Genomic DNA, 21,239 nt, shown 5'->3' on the forward strand with positions numbered 1-21,239 from the left:
ATTAACTTCGTCCCAGTGTCAATGATTTGCAACCTGGGCGGACGTTACCGTCTTCGACGTTCTTAGGCGGCCATGATGTCGAAACTAGTTATTTAACATTTATCAGGGCCTCTAATCGATTCTGAACCTCATAATTCTTCATGCAAAGTCACGTATATCGCGAATTCTCTGATCGCGTCCATACGTGCTGGCCTTGTCCCATAAGCCCATGTTGAATCACATCAAGTTTCGTTTCTGTGTTGGGGGGAAGCTAATTCGCAAGGCAGTAGTCATATGTATCTCAAGCTCTGATCGTGGATACAAGTGAAAAGAGATCATTAACTGCGTGACGAGCGGACCACAGCCTGTGTTATGGAGGTGGATCGTTTGCAACTCTTGTAAATGCAAGGCCGAGACTGGTTGCCCAAAGTACCCGCTGCAAGCCACAGAAACTTACCCCAGTTAGGTCACTGCAGCTCTTAGTTAAAAGTGCGTCAACGAAAGATCGTCATCATCGTACCAGATACGTCTGAGCAAACACTCTTGTGTGCTTCCACATGGAAATACAGAGCACAACGCTACCAAGGTAGCGCGTTCTTTAACTCGATCCCATCAATGTCAGGTCGGCGTCTCCTCGACGCAGCCAGACTTTTCAATGCCGCCCGATCCATAGCCAAGCAGCACTTACGGCTGCGCTCGCAACAGCTCGACGTCTACACGCAGACATCGACAATTGCTAAAGCCGTCAAAAACCAGACGGATCGGGTGACGCTTACTGCTCGCGCTGCAATTGCACTGGCAAAACGTTTAAATGAACAAGCGCCTACATATACGTATTCTTCTACGCAAACCTCACCGACGAATGAGTCCCGCTCTAGTGATCCAATTCCTCGCAAGGATTCGACAGCGACGACACACGAAGCTAGCTCTTTGAGAAGAGAGGGGATCAACCAAGATCATCATTATACGCCATCAGAAAGCAATGCAACCTCGGAAGCCCCTCCAAGAGGTGAAATATTTGTACGGCAAGCCGAGTCCAAGCAGCGGCCGCTCCCAGATGGCACGATTCCTTCGGCAGAAATTGAATTCAAAGACGAAATACCTCAAAGTGGCACAGTCAAGCATGATCTTTCTCCCAAAGATGCAAGAAATGCACAGCGAAAAGCTGAGGCTCAAATTCCCAGTGTGACCACTACGGATCCTCAAGTCACATCTGGAAGTGACAAGTTCGCACAGGGCCATGATCAAGATGTGTTCTACAGACCATCAACGGCAATTAATCACGAATACTCATCTTTGCCTAGGGCGAAAATACCAAAATACACCGAGACTGCTGAAGGCCATGGCAGCAAGGTAGATGAGCATGGTATCAATGCTGACACCTTCTACACCCCTGGTATTCGCAAGGACAAAGCGACCACAACAGTCTCGGAAGATATACCTGAGGGCGTCAATGTCAATGTATTCCGCAGTGCTCGAGTATCTCGAATGCTTGGCGTTGATCCTGGAAAACAGACCGAACCATCGCGACCAAGGGATCCGGCCAGTGGGCGACAGAGTTTAGGAACAAAAATTATAAAGAATGACTCGAACTCGACAATTGAGAATTTGGCGGCGAGTTTAGAGAAGGATTCTCAGTCTTTACCGGCACAAGGAGGCACCTCACCGTCATTTCGAATGCGTGAATCCCGAGTGCCGTCATCACGTCTCGGTAGACTTTGGGAATATGGCGGACTTGGTGTTAGCATGGCTTTCGGCGCCGTGGGTGAGAGTCTACGACGAGCTACAGGAAGTACCACTGGTGGGTCGCTTATGTTGAGTCCTGCAAACATGGAAAGACTAGTAGCCAAGCTATCTCGGATGCGAGGAGCAGCACTCAAGTTAGGGCAGATGATCTCGTTTCAGGATCTGAAAATGCTGCCAGGGCCAATCCAAGACGTTCTACAGCGAGTTCAGGATAGCGCGGATTACATGCCTGCTTCACAACGGGATAAAGTTCTCTCTGCCAACCTCGGCCCAAACTGGCGCGACCTGTTTAGCAGCTTCGACGAAATTCCTATTGCCGCTGCATCAATCGGTCAAGTCCACAAGGCGGTCATGGCATCAACAGGCAAAGAGGTCGCGGTGAAAGTGCAGTATCCAGGGGTGGCGAATTCTATCGACTCTGACCTCAATAATCTTTCTATCCTTCTCACAGCATCCCGTCTCCTACCAAAGGGTCTCTACCTTGACAAGACAATCGCAAACGCACGTACTGAGCTTGCCTGGGAATGTGACTACATTCGCGAAGCTGAATGTGCAAAACGTTTCAAGACGCTTCTTGCAGACGAACAGGATACTTTCACGGTTCCTGAAATCATCGACGAAGCAAGTGGGAAGGAAGTGCTCACAGCAGAGCTGATGCGCGGCGTCGCAGTCACGAAGATGAAGACGCTCACGCAGCAACAGCGTGATTGGGTGGGCACGCAAATCCTGCGTCTGTCACTAAGGGAGATCTGCGAGTTCAGATTCATGCAGACAGATCCGAACTGGACGAACTTCCTGTTCAACGCGGAATCTCAAAAGCTGGAACTTCTGGACTTCGGCGCAAGCAGAGAATACCCGATGGAGTTCGTGAAGCCTTACGTCGGGATTCTCAAAGCGTCAGCCATAAACGACAGGTCTACCATTCGAGATCTAAGCATCCAGCTAGGCTATCTCACCGGCGAGGAGTCAAAGTCAATGACCAAGGCGCACATTGATTCGGTACTCACGCTGGCCGAACCATTCAAGGAAGACGGACCAGACGTGTACGACTTCCGCAACCAGACTATCACTGACCGTGTGAGGGGGCTGATTCCGCTCATGGTGAGAGAGAGGTTAGCTCCGCCGCCTGAAGAGACGTACTCGCTACACCGCAAGCTTAGTGGTGCATTCCTGCTCTGTGCACGGCTAGGCAGTCAGGTCCCATGCAAGAAACTGTTCCAGGACGCTATGCAAAAATTTGATGCTGCTTTATAAAAAATCAGCGAAAAAAAATTTTTTTTTTCGCATTTTATTTCTCCCTCAGATCTGGTTGTAGAGTAAAATTAGCTTGCTTTGTACGATAGAATTGTACATGTACCATCACCACTCGGTTTTTCGTCACTCTCCTTGTCGCTGCTGTTGGGGCTCCGCGCGTCTGGACTTTTTGATCCTGCAAAAGCCGACCTACGAGATTTGGTACACGGGTTTGCTTTTGCCGCTTCGATTGCCTCCATACAAAGTGCTCAGCCATCCTGTCTAACGCGAAAAGCCACCCCCCCCCCCCAAATAAGTCCTTTTTGTTTAGCGCCACTGGGCGGAAGGCACCATTGCCAAGGGCTCAAGCAACCCAAGATACCGTGGAAGCACACGGAAAGAGAAGAATGTTCTGTACGGCCAAAAAGAAAGGTGGGTTCGGCAGCGGTGGGCGTTCGAGCGACCTGCATCGTTACGAGCATCGATTCCGCGCGTTGCGACGGTATGGGCGAGCAGCTTAAGACAATTTGTACATCCGTATCGTTGACTCTGACTCCGAACCTGACGAAGCTACACGTTCACAATTGCAAGCGACGGAGGGCGGGTACGGATTCGTCAACGAGTTCAAGACTAAGGGGTACGTTCTCTAGTGTTTTCTTCTACTCCTGCTGCTGCATGTGGCTGGGCAAGTTCCAACTAGCGTAGTCTAGATGTACAAAAGCTCTGGCTGGCATGTTAGCACGTGGACGTCCGGACGACGCGTTTTCACAGCGAGGAGTGGTGGGTCAAAAAGTGCAGAAAAGGCACTTACCTGTCTACGTATGGTACACTCTCAAGCACGTACTGCAAGCTTTCGCCAAGGTCATGACTGTCCCGCAGCGTGGTTCCTTCATCAAGCACAAGGTCTACCTCCACAATCAACTTGTCCCCCGCGTGATACGCTTGCAGACCCTGAATTTGCTTGATAGTTTTCGCAAACCTCATTGTCAAATAGAGTAGCACGTTTCGTTGGTCCGCGCTGGCAGCTGCGCCGGTCAGGTTGCGGATGTGCTGGGTAGTAGTCCTAGACCATGTGACGATTACGTAGACAGCAAGGAGAATACCACCGAGGGGGTCGAGCCACCATATCTTGGCGAAGTAGCCGATGAGCGGGAAGATGATCGAGAAGATGTTGAAGATGACATCTGTCATGGCGTCCTGAGCGAGAGCCTGCACGCTCGAATTGTTAATGAGCCGGCAGTACAGCCAGCATAAAAATTTGACGACGACAGTGGCAGCCATGATGGAGATGGCTGGCACGGTGAGCCGTACCAGGGCGTGGTCTGGGCTCGTTAACTTGTTGAAACCTTCGAGCGCGACCTGGAAGAAGGCCGTGATCATGATGACGGAGAACACCAACACGCCGATAGGCTCCAGACGCCGCCTTCCAACAGGATATTGGTACTGGTCACTGTTTGAGATCAAGCGCGTTGTTGTCCAGACAATGGCCGTGCTGAGGAAGTCCAGCGCCGCATCGACCATGGATGCGAGGACAGAGACGGAAGATGTAAGCACGGTGACGATGATCTTGAGGATGAGGAGGATGGTGTTTGCGAATAGGTTCAGGTAGATGGCGAAGCGGACAACGGGATGATCGTGGTCTGGTTCTTCCTCGGGCACCCACTCCGGCATGACTGGCCCAGGGTTTCCCGTCTCGTTTTCCTCTCCCTCGTTGCGAACAAGTGGGGTGGTCTCATCAGCGTCGGGTACACGGTATAGATTTCGCGGCGTTCGTTTGATCTTCTTCGGCTCGCCAGATGTGGGCGTCGTATCGCCGTTGGCTAGACTTCCGTAGCTTTTCGCCGCTGTTGGAGTGCCTTCGTTGGAGGGGCTTCGCGCCTCTTCGGTTATCGTTTTTGGAATATCTATTGAGCGATTCGCCGAATTGTAAGCAGAGGCGGCTTGGTTGTATTCTTGGATAAGAGTGTGAGGTAGCGAGGAGTCGAGAAGTTTGTCTATGTAAAGATATTGCTGAATGAGCGAATTATTGCGTTCGTAGTACTTGCGTCTGCGCCGATTAGACTCGCGCTCGCGCTTCGCGGATGGTGGGGCTTACATAGGTTTCTTCATTTTTTTGAGCTCCTCCTCAGTCTTGAAGTACTGCTCCCTAATTCTGTGTCACTACACTGATCCTCACTCGTGCATCGATTCAGCGACATACCACCGGTATCTTGGGTTTGAATTACCGATCAACCTCTGACTTCGCATCTCCGGCGTCATCAACGTCATAGCAGCATGAACGCTTTGTCGTCGGTCGGCTTGGGGTCGCCGGGGCATCAAAAGGCCCTCGTCATCCTCATTAGAGCTCTCGCTCAACCGTCTTCCCTTCCTGGAGCTTTCGTGGGCAGTATCGGTCCGGGCCAAGTCGGTCAGGTAGCGCCATGAGTTTGCTCGTCGCGGAGTTGACGAGAGCGTGTGGATGAGAGAAGGAAGGGCCTGCCCACGAGTAGAGATGGCGCTTTCTTCGGCGGTCAGCGGTAGGACCGCTCGCAAACCAGTGCGGGAATAGCCATCGCGCTCCTCGTCCGGAGACATGGTGGTGGCTACGCTCTACGGATTTCTGAGCCCTGGGCACGAAAGCGCGACGACCGGGCGAGGATTCGTCGAAACAGCAGAGCTTATGGAAACACAGGAGACATCAATGGGAAGACCATAAGATTGTGCGAGAGATTCGAACGAGTAGAGGCGGCAATTAGAAAAAGAAGAGCAGAATACAAGATGGGAAAAGCAAATCCTGCCAAGGTAATTCAGCGATTAGCTATGGGCGTCGCGCTGGGCGATCAAGTGGTCCAAGCTCCCTACGACCGCTAACAGATTCGAATTTCTGGTTTGCTGTTGGTCGACGCTGGGTCAGCGCCAGTCGCGTCTTTCGAGCGTGGCTCGAAGGCGTCGGTAGCTCGGGACGCAGCGTGGGCTGCGGGATGACTGCATGTGTACAAAGAGTTCGCACAAGAGGTACGACAGGAAGCGGGCGAGCACTCTTGCTGTGCGGTGAGGTCGTGGCGACGCGGGCACCGCCACTTCTTGATCTTATCGCGACCATGAGGCTGACGGCCAACGATCGAGTCTCGCTGTGTCGTCCCGCGGGCCCGCGCTGTGAACCAAAAGGCGCCGACAGGGAGGCTCTGCATCGCCGAGCAAACAGCGTTCGACGAAGCAAGCAGCTGTGGACGGAGCCATGTCTCTCGTTCCCCCGCGCTGCCGGCGGCACTCGGCCTGTGCAAAGTCCAGCGTTGGCGCCCAAGTGTGACTGCATGTTCGCAGACTGACATATGCGTGCTGCAAGTCACGCCCTGGCACGGGCAGCACCGTTGCGAGACGATTATTGCGCTCGTGCGAGACGGGCCACGAAGCACGATCCACGGCGACGATGCGCCGAGTCGTGCTCTGCCAGCTTTCCTGCAAGGATCTCCCCAAGCGGTCGGGGAAAATCTGCGTCGGCAGCCTGGCTGGAGCTTGCCGAACCTTTCTCCATCCTTGCAGTAATACATGCACCACGGCGAGGATCACACGCGCTGCATGCGATAGGTTATAAGGGGACGGGAGGAGATGGGAGGGGAGGGAAAGGTCGTGTGGCGGTTGCCGCATCATTCTCGCTGTGCGAAGACAGCTCGTGGGCTTTTGTCCAACACGTCCAATACGACCGTTATTCCACCCACAACTGGCGGGCCATGCACACGCATGGATGGAACCCAGGTCGCTGGATTGTGCAGAGATGCAGTGCTGTGCTTCTCTTCCTGGCCGCGCAGACTGTAGCAGAGCCATGTTCCGAGCTGAAGCGCGGGGGGCGTGCTTGAGATGGTGAGGCTTTTTTTTTTGCTCTGTAGGTTGCTCGTGCTGGGCGCATGGAGACAGTGTAGCGTGCTGTGAGTAAGCTTTGTCAGGCGAACGAGCAGAGAGACGAGGATGATGTGCGTACGGGCGAGCGATCGGCGAGCGGATATGCGAGGAGCTCAGGCTGGCTCAGGCTGCGCGAAATGAAGGGTGTATGCAAGCTCGAGGGGAGTGGCATCTTCGCGTCGTGGCGAGTAGAAAAGGGTGTGCTGTTGAGAGTTCGCAGCGTGCGTCCACCGTGGGAGCGCGGTGGTGTTGACGGCCAGCGTGCCCGACGGTCGTCTGGCTGCGTTCTTGCTCTTCGCGCTCTTCTCGCTCTTCTTGCTCTTCTGCCTCTCCTCCCTCTTCCTCTCGTCGGCGGCCCTCCTTCTTCTTCTTCCTCCCGCCCCTCCTCCGCCCACGCTTTCTGTCGCTCGCACAGCAGACAACACAGCGCCCAGCTTCCGCCGCCGCTGGCTGCCCCCTCCGCGGGTCCTGCGCCTTGCCCTCTGCCTCTCGGCCCCATGCACTGCGGGAAGCCTAATTTAGCGTCTCCACCACCTCTCACACACACGTCCTCCTTAAGTTAGGTGAGCCGAAGGGAAGCGTGCGTTCGGCACCACGCAGCTTTTTTGGCCTCCTTCTCCCTCTTCGCATTGTTGTTCCCGCGACGAAGCTCTGGTTCTCCTTTCCCGCGCCGTCCCAGAACCAGACTGCGCTCCTCCGTGCGTCCATCGCTCGGCTCTCGTCTCGCCGGCTCCAGCCCTGTGCCTGCCGTGAACAGCCCGCCCGGCGGCCTCACCTGCACACCCAGCGAGCCAGACCGACACAGCGCGTCCGCTCCCTGCCACGGCCACTCACAATCGCCCGCCCTCAAAACACCAACTCCAAACACCCAACTCCATCCAACGACCCGTCCAACCCGCATCGATCCCTCCCCGCCACGCGTCTCAATCATCCACCTCGCGCCTTGTCGCCCTCTGTTGTCAACCATTTCCGTCCTTTTCGCTTCATTCGCGCCAGAACCCCACCTCCTTGGCCTGCTAGGAGACGATGTACAATTCGCATCGTCCCCCGATCGGCGTGCCAGCGCCACCGCCCAATGCACGCTTGACTGAGCTGCTCGACCAGGTGCGCGCTGAGTTTGAGGGCCAGGCGACGCGCACCGTCGAATATGAACAGCAACGTACGTTCCTTTCTTCCGCCTTTTCCGCCCTCCATCCTCCTCTACAGTGGCGATCGTGAGGCCTCTTCAGGAGTGCCAGCTTCGCCGCCGTTACGCACCGCTTCCAACGCGCGTGAGCTTCTTGTGCTTTTGAGAGGTACACGCGTTAAAGAGGCTCGCCTATCTCGCTTGCCCGTTGGCGATTTTCCTACTCAATGCTTCGTCGTGCCCTCCGACTGTGAGCTTGCTGACCGCCGATACGGTGAAATAGTGAACAACCAAGTCCACGAAATGGAACTCGTTCGTCGCAAAATTTACGAATTAGAGCAGGCACAAATTCAGATCAAGCAGAAGTACGTGCTGGTCACCGCGTCGCGTCGTTACTATGGGCTGCTGACCTTCACCGTTTCCAGGTATGAGGAAGAGAATCTGCGACTACGACAAGAGCTTGAAGCACGCGGCGGGCCCCCCATCGCTGGTCCTACACAGGGCCACCCTAGTCACCCACCTCCTCCGTCCGTCGGTCACGGACCGAACAATCTCTTTGGTCAGATCATGACCGGCGGCGGCGGTCAAGGAGGGCCAGGCCTGGCACCTCCTCCACCTGAGCCATCTCAGCCTCAAGGTCTTGGTGCTCACATTGCTCAAGGTCCTCCAGCTGGTGTCAATCCTACCGGTGCTCCTCCAGGCCCACCAAGCTTCGGCGGCTATGGCGGTCCATCAAACGGTATGCGTCCCTACTGAACATGAACTGTTTTGTTTGCCGGCAAGATATGTCCCTGTCCAAGCTACGACGGGGCGTTGGATACCGGTACCCCTTATTTGACACTGTATCGTGGCTCTAGAGTTTGCGCGGCTCCGTACGAACATGAACTGCGACAGCGTTCGCACGAAGGACGTCTTTTGTCCTGGCCATGTCCGCTTTCAATCTCACCAATCTTCGAAGGGTTCGCCCCGCAATATTCTACGTTCTACGACTTTAAATCAGCTCAGAACACATGATCACTAACGATGGTCTCAGGCTATCCTCCCCAAGCTCCCCAGCCCACTCAGTCTCCTGGTCCCGGCCGAGGTAAAGGAAGGGGCCCTCCAGGTGGCCCTGCAACACCACAGCAGAACACAGCTGCTCCCTACCCGGGTTCGCCTCAGGTGCCTCGGCCCACTCCTCCTCAGGTTTTGGCCAACCGCATCACTTTGCAGGCTCAGTCTGCTCCGAACGTGGGCAATAGTTTGGCCGAGCTTGACCCAGAGCAGATGCCCAGTCATCTCAAGCGTGAAGGCCCGGATTGGTATGTTGTGTACAATCCAAACGTGAGGAGAGTTCTCGACGTCGAACTTGTGCACAACTTTGTCCACAGCAGTGTGGTTTGCTGTGTACGCTTCAGCCATGACGGTCGTTATGTCGCGACTGGCTGCAACCGCACCGCGCAGATTTACGATGTTGAATCGGGTCGGATAATAGCTGTGCTTCAAGACTCTGGTCCAAGTGAGGAAGGTGACCTTTACATTCGCAGCGTTTGTTTCAGTCCCGATGCCAAGTACCTCGCCACGGGTGCGGAGGATAAGGTCATCAGAGTTTGGGACATTCAGACTCGCACGATCAAAACATCGTTTACGGGGCATGAGCAGGACATCTATTCTCTCGATTATTCCCGCAATGGACGCTTCATCGCCTCCGGAAGCGGAGACCGTACCGTCCGTCTTTGGGATCTCGAGACTGGCAAACAAATCATGTCTTTGCTAATTGATGACGGTGTTACGACGGTGGCGATCTCTCCAGACAACCGCTTCGTCGCGGCTGGCTCTCTCGACAAGAGTGTTCGCGTGTGGGAAACTAGCAATGGCTACCTTGTGGAACGCCTTGACGGCGAGGTAGGTCACAAGGACAGCGTATACAGCGTGGCCTTTGCGCCAAACGGCCGAGACCTTGTTAGCGGCTCGCTGGACAAGACGATCAAAATGTGGGAGCTAAATACGGCCTCAAGAGGTGTGATGCCGGGACAAGCACCCCGTGGTGGCAAATGCATCAGAACCTTTGACGGCCATAAAGTAGGTGTTTCAATTCTGGCTTTGCTTCTAGATACGATTATCTGACCAAATTGTCTTAGGATTTTGTTCTCAGCGTTGCTCTCACTCCTGATGGTCAGTGGGTGCTCAGCGGGTCCAAAGATCGTGGCGTGCAGTTCTGGGATCCTACCACCGGCAGCGCACAGTTAATGCTTCAAGGCCACAAGAACTCAGGTAAGTTCGCAGAATTCAGTACAGTGCACCATCATCTTCCATCGAGAGGTAGAAATACATGTTCCACACGTTCAGTTGAAACACCATGTCTTGAGGCTAGCGCCTCACGATATGTGATCAAAGCAGTGATAAGCAGGCAACTTGCCATATTTGCACCATTCGCACGACGCCTTTGTATCGAGCAAGTATTGCTTCAACGCATGAAATGATCGACTGACACGTTCTCGAAACAGTGATTTCTGTCGCACCCAGTCCCACCGGAAAGCTATTTGCTACTGGAAGTGGCGATTTGAGAGCCCGTATTTGGAAGTACGTATAATCTCTTTGCTTCTTCTGAGCCTGCTTTACAAGCGATCGTCGCCAATTACCCCATCTGTACCTTTCGCACATGCGTTGGCAGGCAAAGCAGCGTCCAATCAAGCCCGGCTAACCGCCCGGCTTTTTATCTTCGTGGATTCTCCCCACGTTGTCTTGATTCTGCAAGAGCTGCGGACAATTTCCTGTCCCGCTACTTTACATGCTTCAGCCTCTGCCGCTAATTCTCTCTACCTCGCTTATCTCTGTTTTCTCGTCATCGTACATATCCTGACCTACCCAACCCACGTTTTCCCCGTTCCCGTCATGGTCTTTTTGAGTCATATCCTACAACATTTAGATCTGTCCAATTTTTCTTGGGAAAAGCTCGGCGAGCGTATTGTTGCCTCGACGTGAGCGTGTCTGTATCGGACAGCGGATCGCTCCAGCAGTCGGCTCAGCCCCACGGAATATTTGCGCGTGGCTCGCTGGCTTCAAAAATTCTGAAACGGGGCTGTTTGTTGACCATCAAACCCCCACGAGGCCAATAGCTGTCATTACCACACCGCAAATCTCTCCACCGCCACATGCATTGTGCACAATCAGCCGCTTTCCAATTTCAGGCCGCGGCAGGTGTTGCTAGCAAACTCGCATTGCGCATGCTGTCTGCAGGTGAAGGGATACACGATAGATGAAACGGTATCAGAAAGGGACTCCTCACAGTCTGGCGGTAATCACCGTCAGGTTTTTTTTTTTTTGGAACGTCTTGTTTGCAGCGTGTGCTATTCAGCGTTTGCTGCAGTCTCGATAGCCTGCCTCGGGCCTGACACAACATGGAAGCAGGCTGCTTGTGCGAATGCACGGCTAGCGACCAGGTGCTCGCTGATTTTGGCCCAAACCAATTGCATTTATCCCATACAGAAGCAAGGAGTGGAACATTCTTCAGTTTCGTATATTCTGCTAATCTCGTCTTCACCCACGTGGACCAAATTTGTCTGTACATGAGCATCTTTATTTACTGACTTCACCATCTTCAGGTACGAACCTTACGTTGGACCATACTAGGCATTTGGGCTTTCTGCGGGCACAGGCTGTCACTAGATTCGTCGAATCCGTGGTCGGCGCAGTACTTTGAGGCAAACCTGCAATGCCGATCCCACTGTATGCCATGCGAGTCTAACAGCAATCGCAACGAAAATTTCTTTTTTCCCCGTTCCTCTTTGAACAAATTTGTAAGGCCAGTGCAGGTGTACGGGTGATTGATTCAGTTTGGAATGAAAGAGTTCTTGAAAACGGTGTAAGGTATTCTTGCGATGCACTGTTACGAAAAGCGGTGGGTTTGCAAGGATAAAATGGCGGTGGACAGGAAGGTCTCTCATGCTGCTGCTGTTGCGGCAGCAGTAGCAGAAAATGTGGATACCTTAGGTATGCTCTCCTAAATGCTACAAAGTTGCCATTCATGCTGGTGTTGCAGCCATTGTACTTAGTGTTCATGGCGTGGTTGGATACGGTCACTTCGACAGGTTTCTCTCAACGGACCATGTAATTCCCGTTGTTCAAAGTATCCTGGGTTGCTTTTTCGGTTTGGGAATTACGTCTTTACGGGGGCGGGTCCTCGAATTCAGGTCGAGAACAGGTGCTGAGGACTATTGGCGAAGAGGAAGCGCAATGCAATCAATCGTTTATGTACCACTCAGCCCTGATCGTTGTCTATAGTACCGTGCTGCCGGTGCTGTTGAAGCCCCCCTTGGCAAAACCACGCCAATTCTCGTTCGAGTCCTGCAGTCTGTCAACGAGAGGCGAATGATTACATTGGTCCAGTAGTGAGCGCGCTAGAAGGCCTTCTCTAACGTTGCCACCTTCGTTGAGTGGATTATGAGCTGTCCTCTTCTCGCAATCTTGGGGCACGCTCTGAGAATTGGTGCACGGTGGCTTGATGTGGACATGACGGGCAACGACCCAGCCTAACCGGCTCCAATTGATGCACACGGACGGATATGCGTCCGAGTGGTGATAGACAATGTGGAGGCATGATCAAGGAGGCATTTTGTGAATCAACGTCAACTGTCGTGGTCGCAGCTGAGGACCCAGACCGCTATCTGGCAACGTACGAGGCTCCTTCACCTGTGTGATCGTCCGCATACGACGGTCGTAAGATGTCGAATCTGGGCATTCGGCTCGACGAGACCAGCAGCACGGAGTGTCGGACGGTCTTGGTCGTCAACCAACATGTCCGCTGGGCGTTTGCGGCCTATGCGCCGGGGCTCAGACGTTGAAGATGGGCCAAAACGACGGGGAGTATCCACGACGTCGGAAATCATAGAGAGGAAGAGACAAAAGAAAAAAAAAAAAAAAAACTATCGAGAGAAAAAGAAAAGAAAAGGTTGTGGTCGTCCGGCGAGCTGCACGACAGCTCGTGCGAGCACGCGAAACGCCATGCATGCAAAAAGGGTCGTCCCTCTTTGTCGCGACCAGCTGTCAAAAAGAGATACAAGTATGGGCGGGCAGGATCTACGAGGATCTGTCACAGGCAGTCCGTGGGCACACGTCCCAGGCGTCGTGATTCGCCTGCGGTCGTCGCGGCCGTGCCACTTGGGTGGAGGCAGGATGATGGGCCTTTTTTTTTGAGATTTCCTCGGGGTGCGGCCGGATGCGATGATTTGTTCGACACCTGTTGGATGCTTGATCCCAGCGATCGAGGTTGTCAGCTGTCATCATGCGAGATAGCGAAGGGTGCAGTATCGGTGATCACGGTGCAGATTGGTTGAGATGTTTGGTCGTGACGCCCAACACGTCCGTCCTGTCCCAGTTGCGGTCCGTAATCACCATCCTGAACGTCGTGCTCGGACTACTCCCAGCGTCGAATAACTGAGGCTCCCACGCGGGTATATGCCAGCTTTGCGTGGTCCTCTACCTTTTCTTTCTTCCACCCCTCCTTCGTTTGACAGCGAACGGCGACTGCCCAGATTGCAGTACATGGGAGCGTCGCACGCCGCGGCGGTGACTGTTCTGATACGCCTGACATAAACCATTGTCAACAGCCGTCGCAATGGGGTATTCCTTGTCCCCCCCCCCCTCCCCCCACCCAGCGTTGGATTTTTGGGGCGTCTTTCCGTACCTTTGTGGAGTCTTAACAGGTGTGCACTATTTTAACCATCGGTACCCGCGCAGAAATGTGAAAACATTTTAGCAAGCCCTACCCCATTCGTCTTCCAGTGCTGGGAGATAACCCAGCGCAGCGGTTCAGGTCTCACTGCCAAACGCCGGCACCGCGGGCCTGTCACTAGCACCATCTCAAATGTCCGGGGGGTGTCATATCTGGAAAAACAAGATGATAGATCGCTTAAGTCGTATAACCAGCCTTACTATGGTTACAATCCACGTTCTTGAAGCTGTGTGACTGGCTCGATCATTAGAGCAGCTACATGGGGGCAGTGATCTCCGGCCCGTCGGTTACCAGATGTCGAATGCAAGAGTGCAAGCCAACGTCGAATCACAGGAGAACTTCGGGGACGGAAAACGAGATCTTAGGGTACCATTGATCACGTCTGGAATATCGCGTGCCAGCCTCACTTTGAATGTTTTATTTTCTCCTCACGAACTGCCCTTTTTCACCTCGTGCTTCTGTGGCTTCGCCGGGGTTGCACTGTCATTGTCTCAATTTCTGCATGAAGATGACCTGTCGCCAGAATTGCCTATACATGTTCTGACAAACTGTTGTAATTCTCCCTTTCGCCCCACATCATTACGCTGCAAAACGGTGTCGTATTGGGAGTTTCGTGGCGAGGAGGGAGAAAACTAGATGCCGCAAACCGTGGCTCACAGAGCCGGCATGGATCAAGCCTCCTTGCAGAGTATGATTGCCATGCGACATTTTCTTCTTTGCGCGTTGTCACAAATCTGCCCATCTGGGCAGAGGAGCTTTGACGAGTTCGTACGCGTATGTCAAGACTACTGAAGAAAATCGAAGGCCCGCCATGGCTGGAGCGCCGGAGGTTGTCATGGCAAAAGTGCATGGGAGCTCGTCGATGAACTATTGTGAGCGGCAATGCCAATACGCGCGAAAGCAATGGGCAGCGACGTGGCAGACTAGGAGCCGAGACATGGCCTCTGATCTCGCTCACAAGGGGAAAGACTACGCTAGCAACAGTGAATGCTTTGAACGTCGTAGTAAGGTCGGACTGGAAGACATCCATTATTCGAGCCGTTTCAAGACGCCGGCTGAGAGCAGTTGAGATGGGAAACAATGACCACGGGATTGTTCCGTTGTTGCATGGAGCCATGACGATTAGGGACATGCATAAAATAGGGACACCTGCCAAACGAGACAACAGCACTGGCAAAATAGGGCGGAAAGGAAAGACCCGAGCCAGGACTCGCCAGGCCGTCCTGAATCTAGGTTGGCGGAGCGCTCTCCGATCTGGAGCTATGCGTACTTGTACAGCTGGGAAGCGGCCACGGTTGAACTTCCTTCAACCATGTGTGAACAATCGTGGTCGCCGTCACACAGTCATGAAGAAGAGAAAAACAAAATTCTCCGGGCCCAGCGCACCAAATGCGACGAGTATCATGAACGGGTGGCTCTCGGGAAAGCCAGAAAGCAAAAACGTTCTTGTTGTGGTGGTGGTGGCAGTGGCGGTGGTAGACGGGTCGTCAGGGGTGGTTTCGCTGAGCAAAGGGCCGGGGAAGCGGGCCAGGAAGGTCTTGAGGAATGGTTTAATCTGAGCTTGGTAAGGCGGCGCGGGCTCAGTGGCAGCCCAACGTCCGCTGCGCTCGTCGCCCGCTGTTTCGAAGCAAATTTGCAGGCAGCGTCCGCACGACAGCATCTCGGCGACATGCTCACCACAACACCGCGCCTGCCGGGAGGCCATGGGAGCATCTCGATTGCCATGTTGCCACCGATGGGAGGCCAGCTCACAAGGTACGTACCCAGAGCCCGGCACGTCTTCTGCAGGCGTCTGCTGCCAAAGCTGGGGACTGGCGGCGCAAGCCAATCAGCCACAGTCCCAATCAGATCCATGTCCCAAGACCATGTAATCGGTAACGCTGGCGTACTTCTCCCACGCATCTGAACAATGACTTCGATAGCTGATAGGACAGCCGCGATCGCTTGTCACATCAATGACAAACCGTGGATGCATGATATTTCCCGACGCTCTTGGGCAGCTCGCAGCACTCGAGATCGTTGGAGCAACTCCGCGACCGCTTGCACCGCGCACTGCAGCGTCTTCCTTGCGCCGCGAAGGACATGGTAGCAACGCTCAGCTGGTGACTGTCCGCAGATTCCATCGCCATGCCGGAAGGCGAGATCCTAGTCTGTCTGGCTGTCTGGCTGTCTGGCAAGACCAGCTTTTACACTCCAACTGCACATGCATGCTGACCTTGTCGGATCACACTGGCTGGTCTCAGCCTTTATTTTAGGGGGACCCGGGTCGATGGGCCGACTATAGCTGTCGAATAAGGAACGCACCGTCCGCTGTCATTTCTGTCAACAAAACCATCTTTGCATTGAGTAGGGAGAATTGTTGTCGCCGCCGTAACCGGGCGAGGCTTTTTTTGGGAGGGGGGTGTGCAACGCCGTTTGCATAGCTCCGTTGTCAACTCGCTTGGCGACCAACAATTCTGCATTATACAGTCGCAAAGCTCGGGTAGACATATTCATGAGTGGAGGCGTACTTGAAAGAAAAAAAAAGGTAATCTATGTCGCGGTTCAGCAAAGTGTCGCCTTTCCGTCAGTATCATTGTGTGTGTGTGTGTATGTGTGTGCGCGTGTTCGCGATGAGGCTTTTGCTCAGTGAGTTAAGAGATTGGGGGAGCGAGATGGGGGCGCGGCCACTGGCACGGTCGCCCGACAATGGCTCACAGCAGAAATAGGTACAACAATGGTCTGTTGGAGGAATGATAAGCACTTCGCGCATAGTCTCAACCCTTTCATCGCAATGCTCCTCGTTGTCCTTGTGCTCAAAAATTCACGACGAGGACGGGCAGTCAGTCCATCCAGAGCTGAGAGGACCAACGGGCGCGCAATGAAGGCGGGGGAGAGGCGGAAATGCCGCTGCGGCGAAGACCAGAACGCCAGCCCTTACTCCGGACGCCGAACAGACAAGGAGAAGAGAGGCAGTTGATTTGAGCGGACTTCGTCTGGTTCTTGCCGTGGAGGACGACCCGACCGTAGGCCTTGGAGGCACAGAGGCAAGCCCCGAAAGTGCCTCTTCAAGCCACAGGCACAGCAGCTGATGCTGTCGTTGCACAATCTCGTCTTCAGGTCACAGAAGATGAGGCCCAGGTCATTTCGATACAAGCTGGCGGCAAATTGGAGGATGGGTAACTGACGGAGGCCCCAAAAGGGAGCAGAGTGTAAAGATACGTAATTTACAGCGATCGGCGCTCTGACAAACGAGTTGTCCGATATCCCACTCACTTAATGGATCCTGCTGGGATCCCTAAAAGGCTAAAACAAGCCACTTTCTCTTCCCATTGTGCGCCCACGGCGGCCCGAGCAATGCGCAGCGATGGGCTTTTGATACTGGCCAGGATACGACTGTCCCTTGTCTTTCATGGGGAGAGGGAAGCGAGGCTTGCCTTGTTCTCGATCTCCGTGCTCTCGTCGTCATCCTTGGACCTTGTTGCTATCTCGTGGGGATATGTAACAAGAGTCTCTCCTCCTATCTTCAGTCTCTCCATTCATAGCCTTTGCATTCTGCAGTCTTCAGCGACCTAGTCCCTGTCCAAAAAGATCATCACATTGTCGTTCTGCTCCCCACGTCCGCCGCGTTGAAGCTGGTTTCATACACCTATATATCAGTCTCATCACGTCCACGCTTTGCTTTGCTTTGCCTGTCAAACATCAGCTTCTGCATTTCTCTTCCTCGTCTGCACACCTTGTCCTGCCCTGAGAGAACTTGGTTCTCGTCAATCTGTCGCCATGACTGCCATGGTCGCACATCCTAGCACCCTTTGGCCACAGGAACAAAGACGTTCCAGTCAAGCCGTGAACATGCCACCAGTGGGCATGCCAAATATGGCTCCCACGTCCCAGCCGCCAACCTCAAGATCCTATCAGACAAACCAAGTCGAGCTCAGCATGCCCATGTTTTCAACAAACACGTCCATGGCCCCGTCGTTGAGCTACCAATCGGGCTCGTATGGATTTGACCTTTCATCCATGAACCAGTTCCCAGTCCAGCAGCCGATGAACTTCTCTTATCAGCCACAAATGCAACAGGCACCATCGTTTCCCCAAACTTCAGGCGAAATGACCCCTTCCGTCACAGTCACGGACTCACGACCTAGCGCTCCTGCGACCCACCGAAGTCCTACCGTCAAGGTCGAACCTTCACCCGTCGACCGGATGCATGGGCAGACGTTCCCGGCAGCTACGTCGGTGCAAGATCGCCTTTCGACTGTACCAGTCGAAACCACAGAGACACCCGGCGGCGTGTCTTTCCACACCGATATCGACTGCCTCATGCGGACCATACAGGTCAAGACCAAGTCGAGCAACACATCAGCGCAACCAACTCAGCCAGCACCAGTCACGGCACCCGATGCGAAGCAGACGAAGTCGAGGAAGCGATATCAGTGCAGCATGCCCAATTGCAACAAGAGCTTCTACCAGAAGACGCATCTCGAAATCCATACCAGAGCACACACCGGTGTCAAGCCTTTCTTGTGCAAAGAACCGTCGTGTGGGCAGCGCTTCTCTCAACTTGGCAACCTCAAGGTAAGCCGAGGAGTCGCCCAGTGCATGATTGCTTCTTTTTTTTGACCCTTGCAATTAGACCCACGAAAGACGACACACGGGGGAGCGACCTTACCAGTGCGACATTTGTGGCAAGTCGTTCGCCCAGCGTGGCAACGTGCGCGCGCACAAGATTGTTCATCTCCAAATCAAGCCGTTTACCTGCAAACTCGATGACTGCGGAAAGCAATTCACCCAACTAGGCAACCTGAAGGTGAGTGCAGTTCCAGACCACCAGGGTCGTTTCACATGCGTTGTACGGGGGTTGACGCGTTTCAAGTCTCACCAAAACAAATTCCACTCCAACACACTTCGATACTTGACTCAGAAGTTCGCCACCATCAAAGAAGGTGACCCGGTTACCTACCAAGACAAGGAACTGTGGGAATACTTCGCCGAGCTCTACAAGAACTCAAACAAGGGTATCAAGGGTCGAGGAAAGGACCGGAGGATTTGGACGGTGTCTTCGTCCAGCGCTTCCACTTCTTCTTACTCCTCGACCAAGCCGTCACGCATGAGCCAGGACGACCGGAGCAGTCGATCGTCCTCATACATGTCTGCGCACGAGATGACCCAGTACCACATGCATGGTCCGCAGCAGGCCTCGTTTGAGGACCACTCGAACTATGGCAACATGGTCTTTCCGGACCGGTAGCCTCGGGGAACCTGTCACGGCCGACTTTTAACGAGACTTCGGACGTCATGAATTGATATGAAAATTTTTGTTTTTCCTTGTTATGCTCGGACAGATTATACTGTACTAATACAAACTATGATGAGAGCTCGGGGGGTTTTGTATCTTGGGCTACGGATAATACGTGCCATTCGATCGGCATGACCCGATCGAAGAGCGACGGTGGTGCTGCGTGTGGGGATAATTATTCTTCACGATTCCTGAGAAGAGACCTGCTGTGATGCAAACAGGGCAGAGTGACCTAGCACCTTGTGAGCGACACTGCTTGTCTTTTTCGGATGGCCGAGAGGCCACTTGATATGTTCAACAGTACGATGTGAACAGAACTTCGGCTGGCCCGAACACAGCGGTATTGTGAAGATTTTTTGTGACGATATTGCTGATACCCTTCTTGTTGTGTGAATTTTATAATGATAAACAATTTATTGAAGGCTAGTTGGTGTCTATGAAAGATGGCTTGGCCAAAAGTGGTCCGTGGTCTTCAGTTCGCCTTCGTGAGCTAGTGGAGTCCAATCCCATCGCATAGAACTTTGAATTGGGGGGGGGGGACGAAGCGACCCGATTCATTGACAGGGTGATCTAAGCGCAAAAGCACGAACGTCTGAAAATGGTGCCAATTACCTAAGTTCCATGTCAGATGGAGCAAAGACACTTTTACTTCAGCAGACCAGTGCGGCCGATGTTTGCTTTGCAGATTGCTTAAGATCGCGATTTTGTCGCTTGGGTGCTGAAGGGGGGGGGGGCGCACACACACACAAACACACAGAGGGAGAGGCAGGAAAGTCGAGCTATGTGGGGGGTCCCCGTTTTGCCCTTTTGCTTCTCAGACGTGAGCTGGCGCAGAGAAGCTCAAGGCAATTACGGAGTCCAGGCTTCGTACAAAAAAAAAGGACCGGTTCTTTTAATTCTTTTTGGTTGGACATGTTCGTGGTTGCGGGCCCAGAATCCCACAAAAGTGGCCCAACCAACCCCTGTGTGCGGCACGGTGCCACAGTTTTTACTGAGGATCTTCTCAAATCTCACCAGAGGGCGTCGACAAGTCGGCGGACAGCTGGGAAGACATGAGCACGCGTGCGGGAGAAGGCATGATCCCTTCATCCAGCCCGCAGGTTGCGGTCAAGACCTGGACCACTATCCCGTCAGTATTATGCACGCTTTGCACAATGCAGGACACAAGAGGCTTCTCGCGGAGCTAGCTGGAGCGTCCACGACTGGCCCGGTTTCTCGTCCTCCCTAGTCCGTTGCGGCGTGGGCAATGATGATGGACCCGAAGCCCCGGAACGCGGTGTGGCACCCCAGCACCAGCACCAGCACCAGCACTAGCACCAGCACAAGCACAAGCACAAGCATCCAGTGCCAGTTGACGGAGCTACATCACCAAAGGAAAACCTGATGTCACCACGCCAGATGGCAGGGTCGGCAGCGTATACGGGGGAGTCCAAATCGTTCCAACAGTCTCCCAGGAATGCACGGCTCTTAGCGGCAATTATTGCAACCACAGCAGAGATAAGCGTCCAGTACGATGCAACCCGCCCTGTCTTTCCATTATCCCTCATGTTCCCCCCCCCCCCCCTTCTTTGAGGGAGTGTTGACACTTGCCACCCGCCCCCCCCCCTCCCCGTCGGAATTCCTGATCTTATCGCGAGCTATCTTGGGGCGTCATACAGCTGTGGAGAAAATGAAGCGTAGAAATCCGCGGACCGGCTACACGGCCACGAACCAATCTTGCATGAGCGTGCATGAGGCATGGCAGCTTCCTCAAACCTGCAAGGAAAAGGAGCTCAAGAAATGCAGCATGCTTGGTGCATATCTCTGCGTCAATTGGCAACAAGACAGACCTACTCCTGCTGAGATGATGGCCGAAGTTGTGCCACTCTTCACGCCCCTCTCCAGTTTGGTGCGGGTCGAAAACCGCAGGGCGCTGGCAGCCTTTGTTACACCGCGCCGCGATCGTGAGGGATTGGACTTCCCACGACAAGGCCGCCTCAATCATTGCTGTCGCCTCTGCGTCGATGATCCTGTTGGGATGGGTGGGCAAATGCAATAATGGGAGCCATCACAGATTTGTGGCGGATGAGCCGCGAATGGGCAGCGAATGAAGTGCGGACCTGGCCGTGTGTGGGATGCATCTTAGGCCTCCGTGAAAGAAGCAACACAAGGCTGATTGGCTAGGCTCAGAAAACAAATGTCTCATTCGGAGGACGTACCAAAGGCGAGCACAGAGAAGAAAAATATCTTGTTCAGCGCGGATTTCTTTCATTTCAAAACGCGATGCACAACGGGGTACTCGGGCC

General features: G+C 53.8%; 4 protein-coding genes across 5 annotated transcripts; 3 read left to right on the plus strand and 1 right to left on the minus strand.

The window, feature by feature from the left end:
• Window positions 1-491: 491 nt before the first annotated feature.
• Window positions 492-3,268, plus strand: PV09_00212 (uncharacterized protein). Its single transcript, XM_016352907.1, has one exon. It carries the CDS (start codon window positions 595-597, stop codon window positions 2,977-2,979), a length of 2,385 nt encoding a protein of 794 aa, XP_016219164.1. The 5' UTR covers window positions 492-594; the 3' UTR covers window positions 2,980-3,268.
• PV09_00213 (uncharacterized protein) lies at window positions 3,261-5,761 on the minus strand. The gene is made up of 4 exons (XM_016352908.1): window positions 5,159-5,761; window positions 5,054-5,104; window positions 3,770-5,005; window positions 3,261-3,681 (listed from the first exon to the last, which is right to left on the minus strand). Exons 1-4 carry the CDS (start codon window positions 5,530-5,532, stop codon window positions 3,618-3,620), a joined length of 1,725 nt encoding a protein of 574 aa, XP_016219165.1. The 5' UTR covers window positions 5,533-5,761; the 3' UTR covers window positions 3,261-3,617.
• Window positions 5,762-7,447: 1,686 nt separating this feature from the next.
• On the plus strand, window positions 7,448-12,197 carry PV09_00214. Of its 2 annotated transcripts, none has more exons than XM_016352910.1 (7): window positions 7,448-7,996; window positions 8,247-8,328; window positions 8,389-8,922; window positions 8,997-10,024; window positions 10,084-10,216; window positions 10,450-10,525; window positions 11,548-12,197. In XM_016352910.1, the coding sequence occupies exons 3-7, from the start codon at window positions 8,844-8,846 to the stop codon at window positions 11,573-11,575; spliced, it is 1,344 nt and encodes a 447-aa protein (XP_016219167.1). In that variant the 5' UTR covers window positions 7,448-7,996; window positions 8,247-8,328; window positions 8,389-8,843; the 3' UTR covers window positions 11,576-12,197. The 2 variants fall into 2 exon arrangements, with proteins under 2 accessions (XP_016219167.1, XP_016219166.1); XM_016352909.1 differs by having other exon boundaries at window positions 8,389-8,702.
• A 4,878-nt stretch (window positions 12,198-17,075) lies between these two features.
• On the plus strand, window positions 17,076-19,387 carry PV09_00215 (uncharacterized protein). Its single transcript, XM_016352911.1, has 3 exons — window positions 17,076-18,233; window positions 18,292-18,465; window positions 18,532-19,387. Exons 1-3 carry the CDS (start codon window positions 17,436-17,438, stop codon window positions 18,904-18,906), a joined length of 1,347 nt encoding a protein of 448 aa, XP_016219168.1. The 5' UTR covers window positions 17,076-17,435; the 3' UTR covers window positions 18,907-19,387.
• Window positions 19,388-21,239: the final 1,852 nt, after the last annotated feature.

This window comes from Verruconis gallopava (genome assembly GCF_000836295.1).
Source record: "Verruconis gallopava strain CBS 43764 unplaced genomic scaffold supercont1.1, whole genome shotgun sequence".
NCBI lineage: Eukaryota > Fungi > Ascomycota > Dothideomycetes > Venturiales > Sympoventuriaceae > Verruconis > Verruconis gallopava.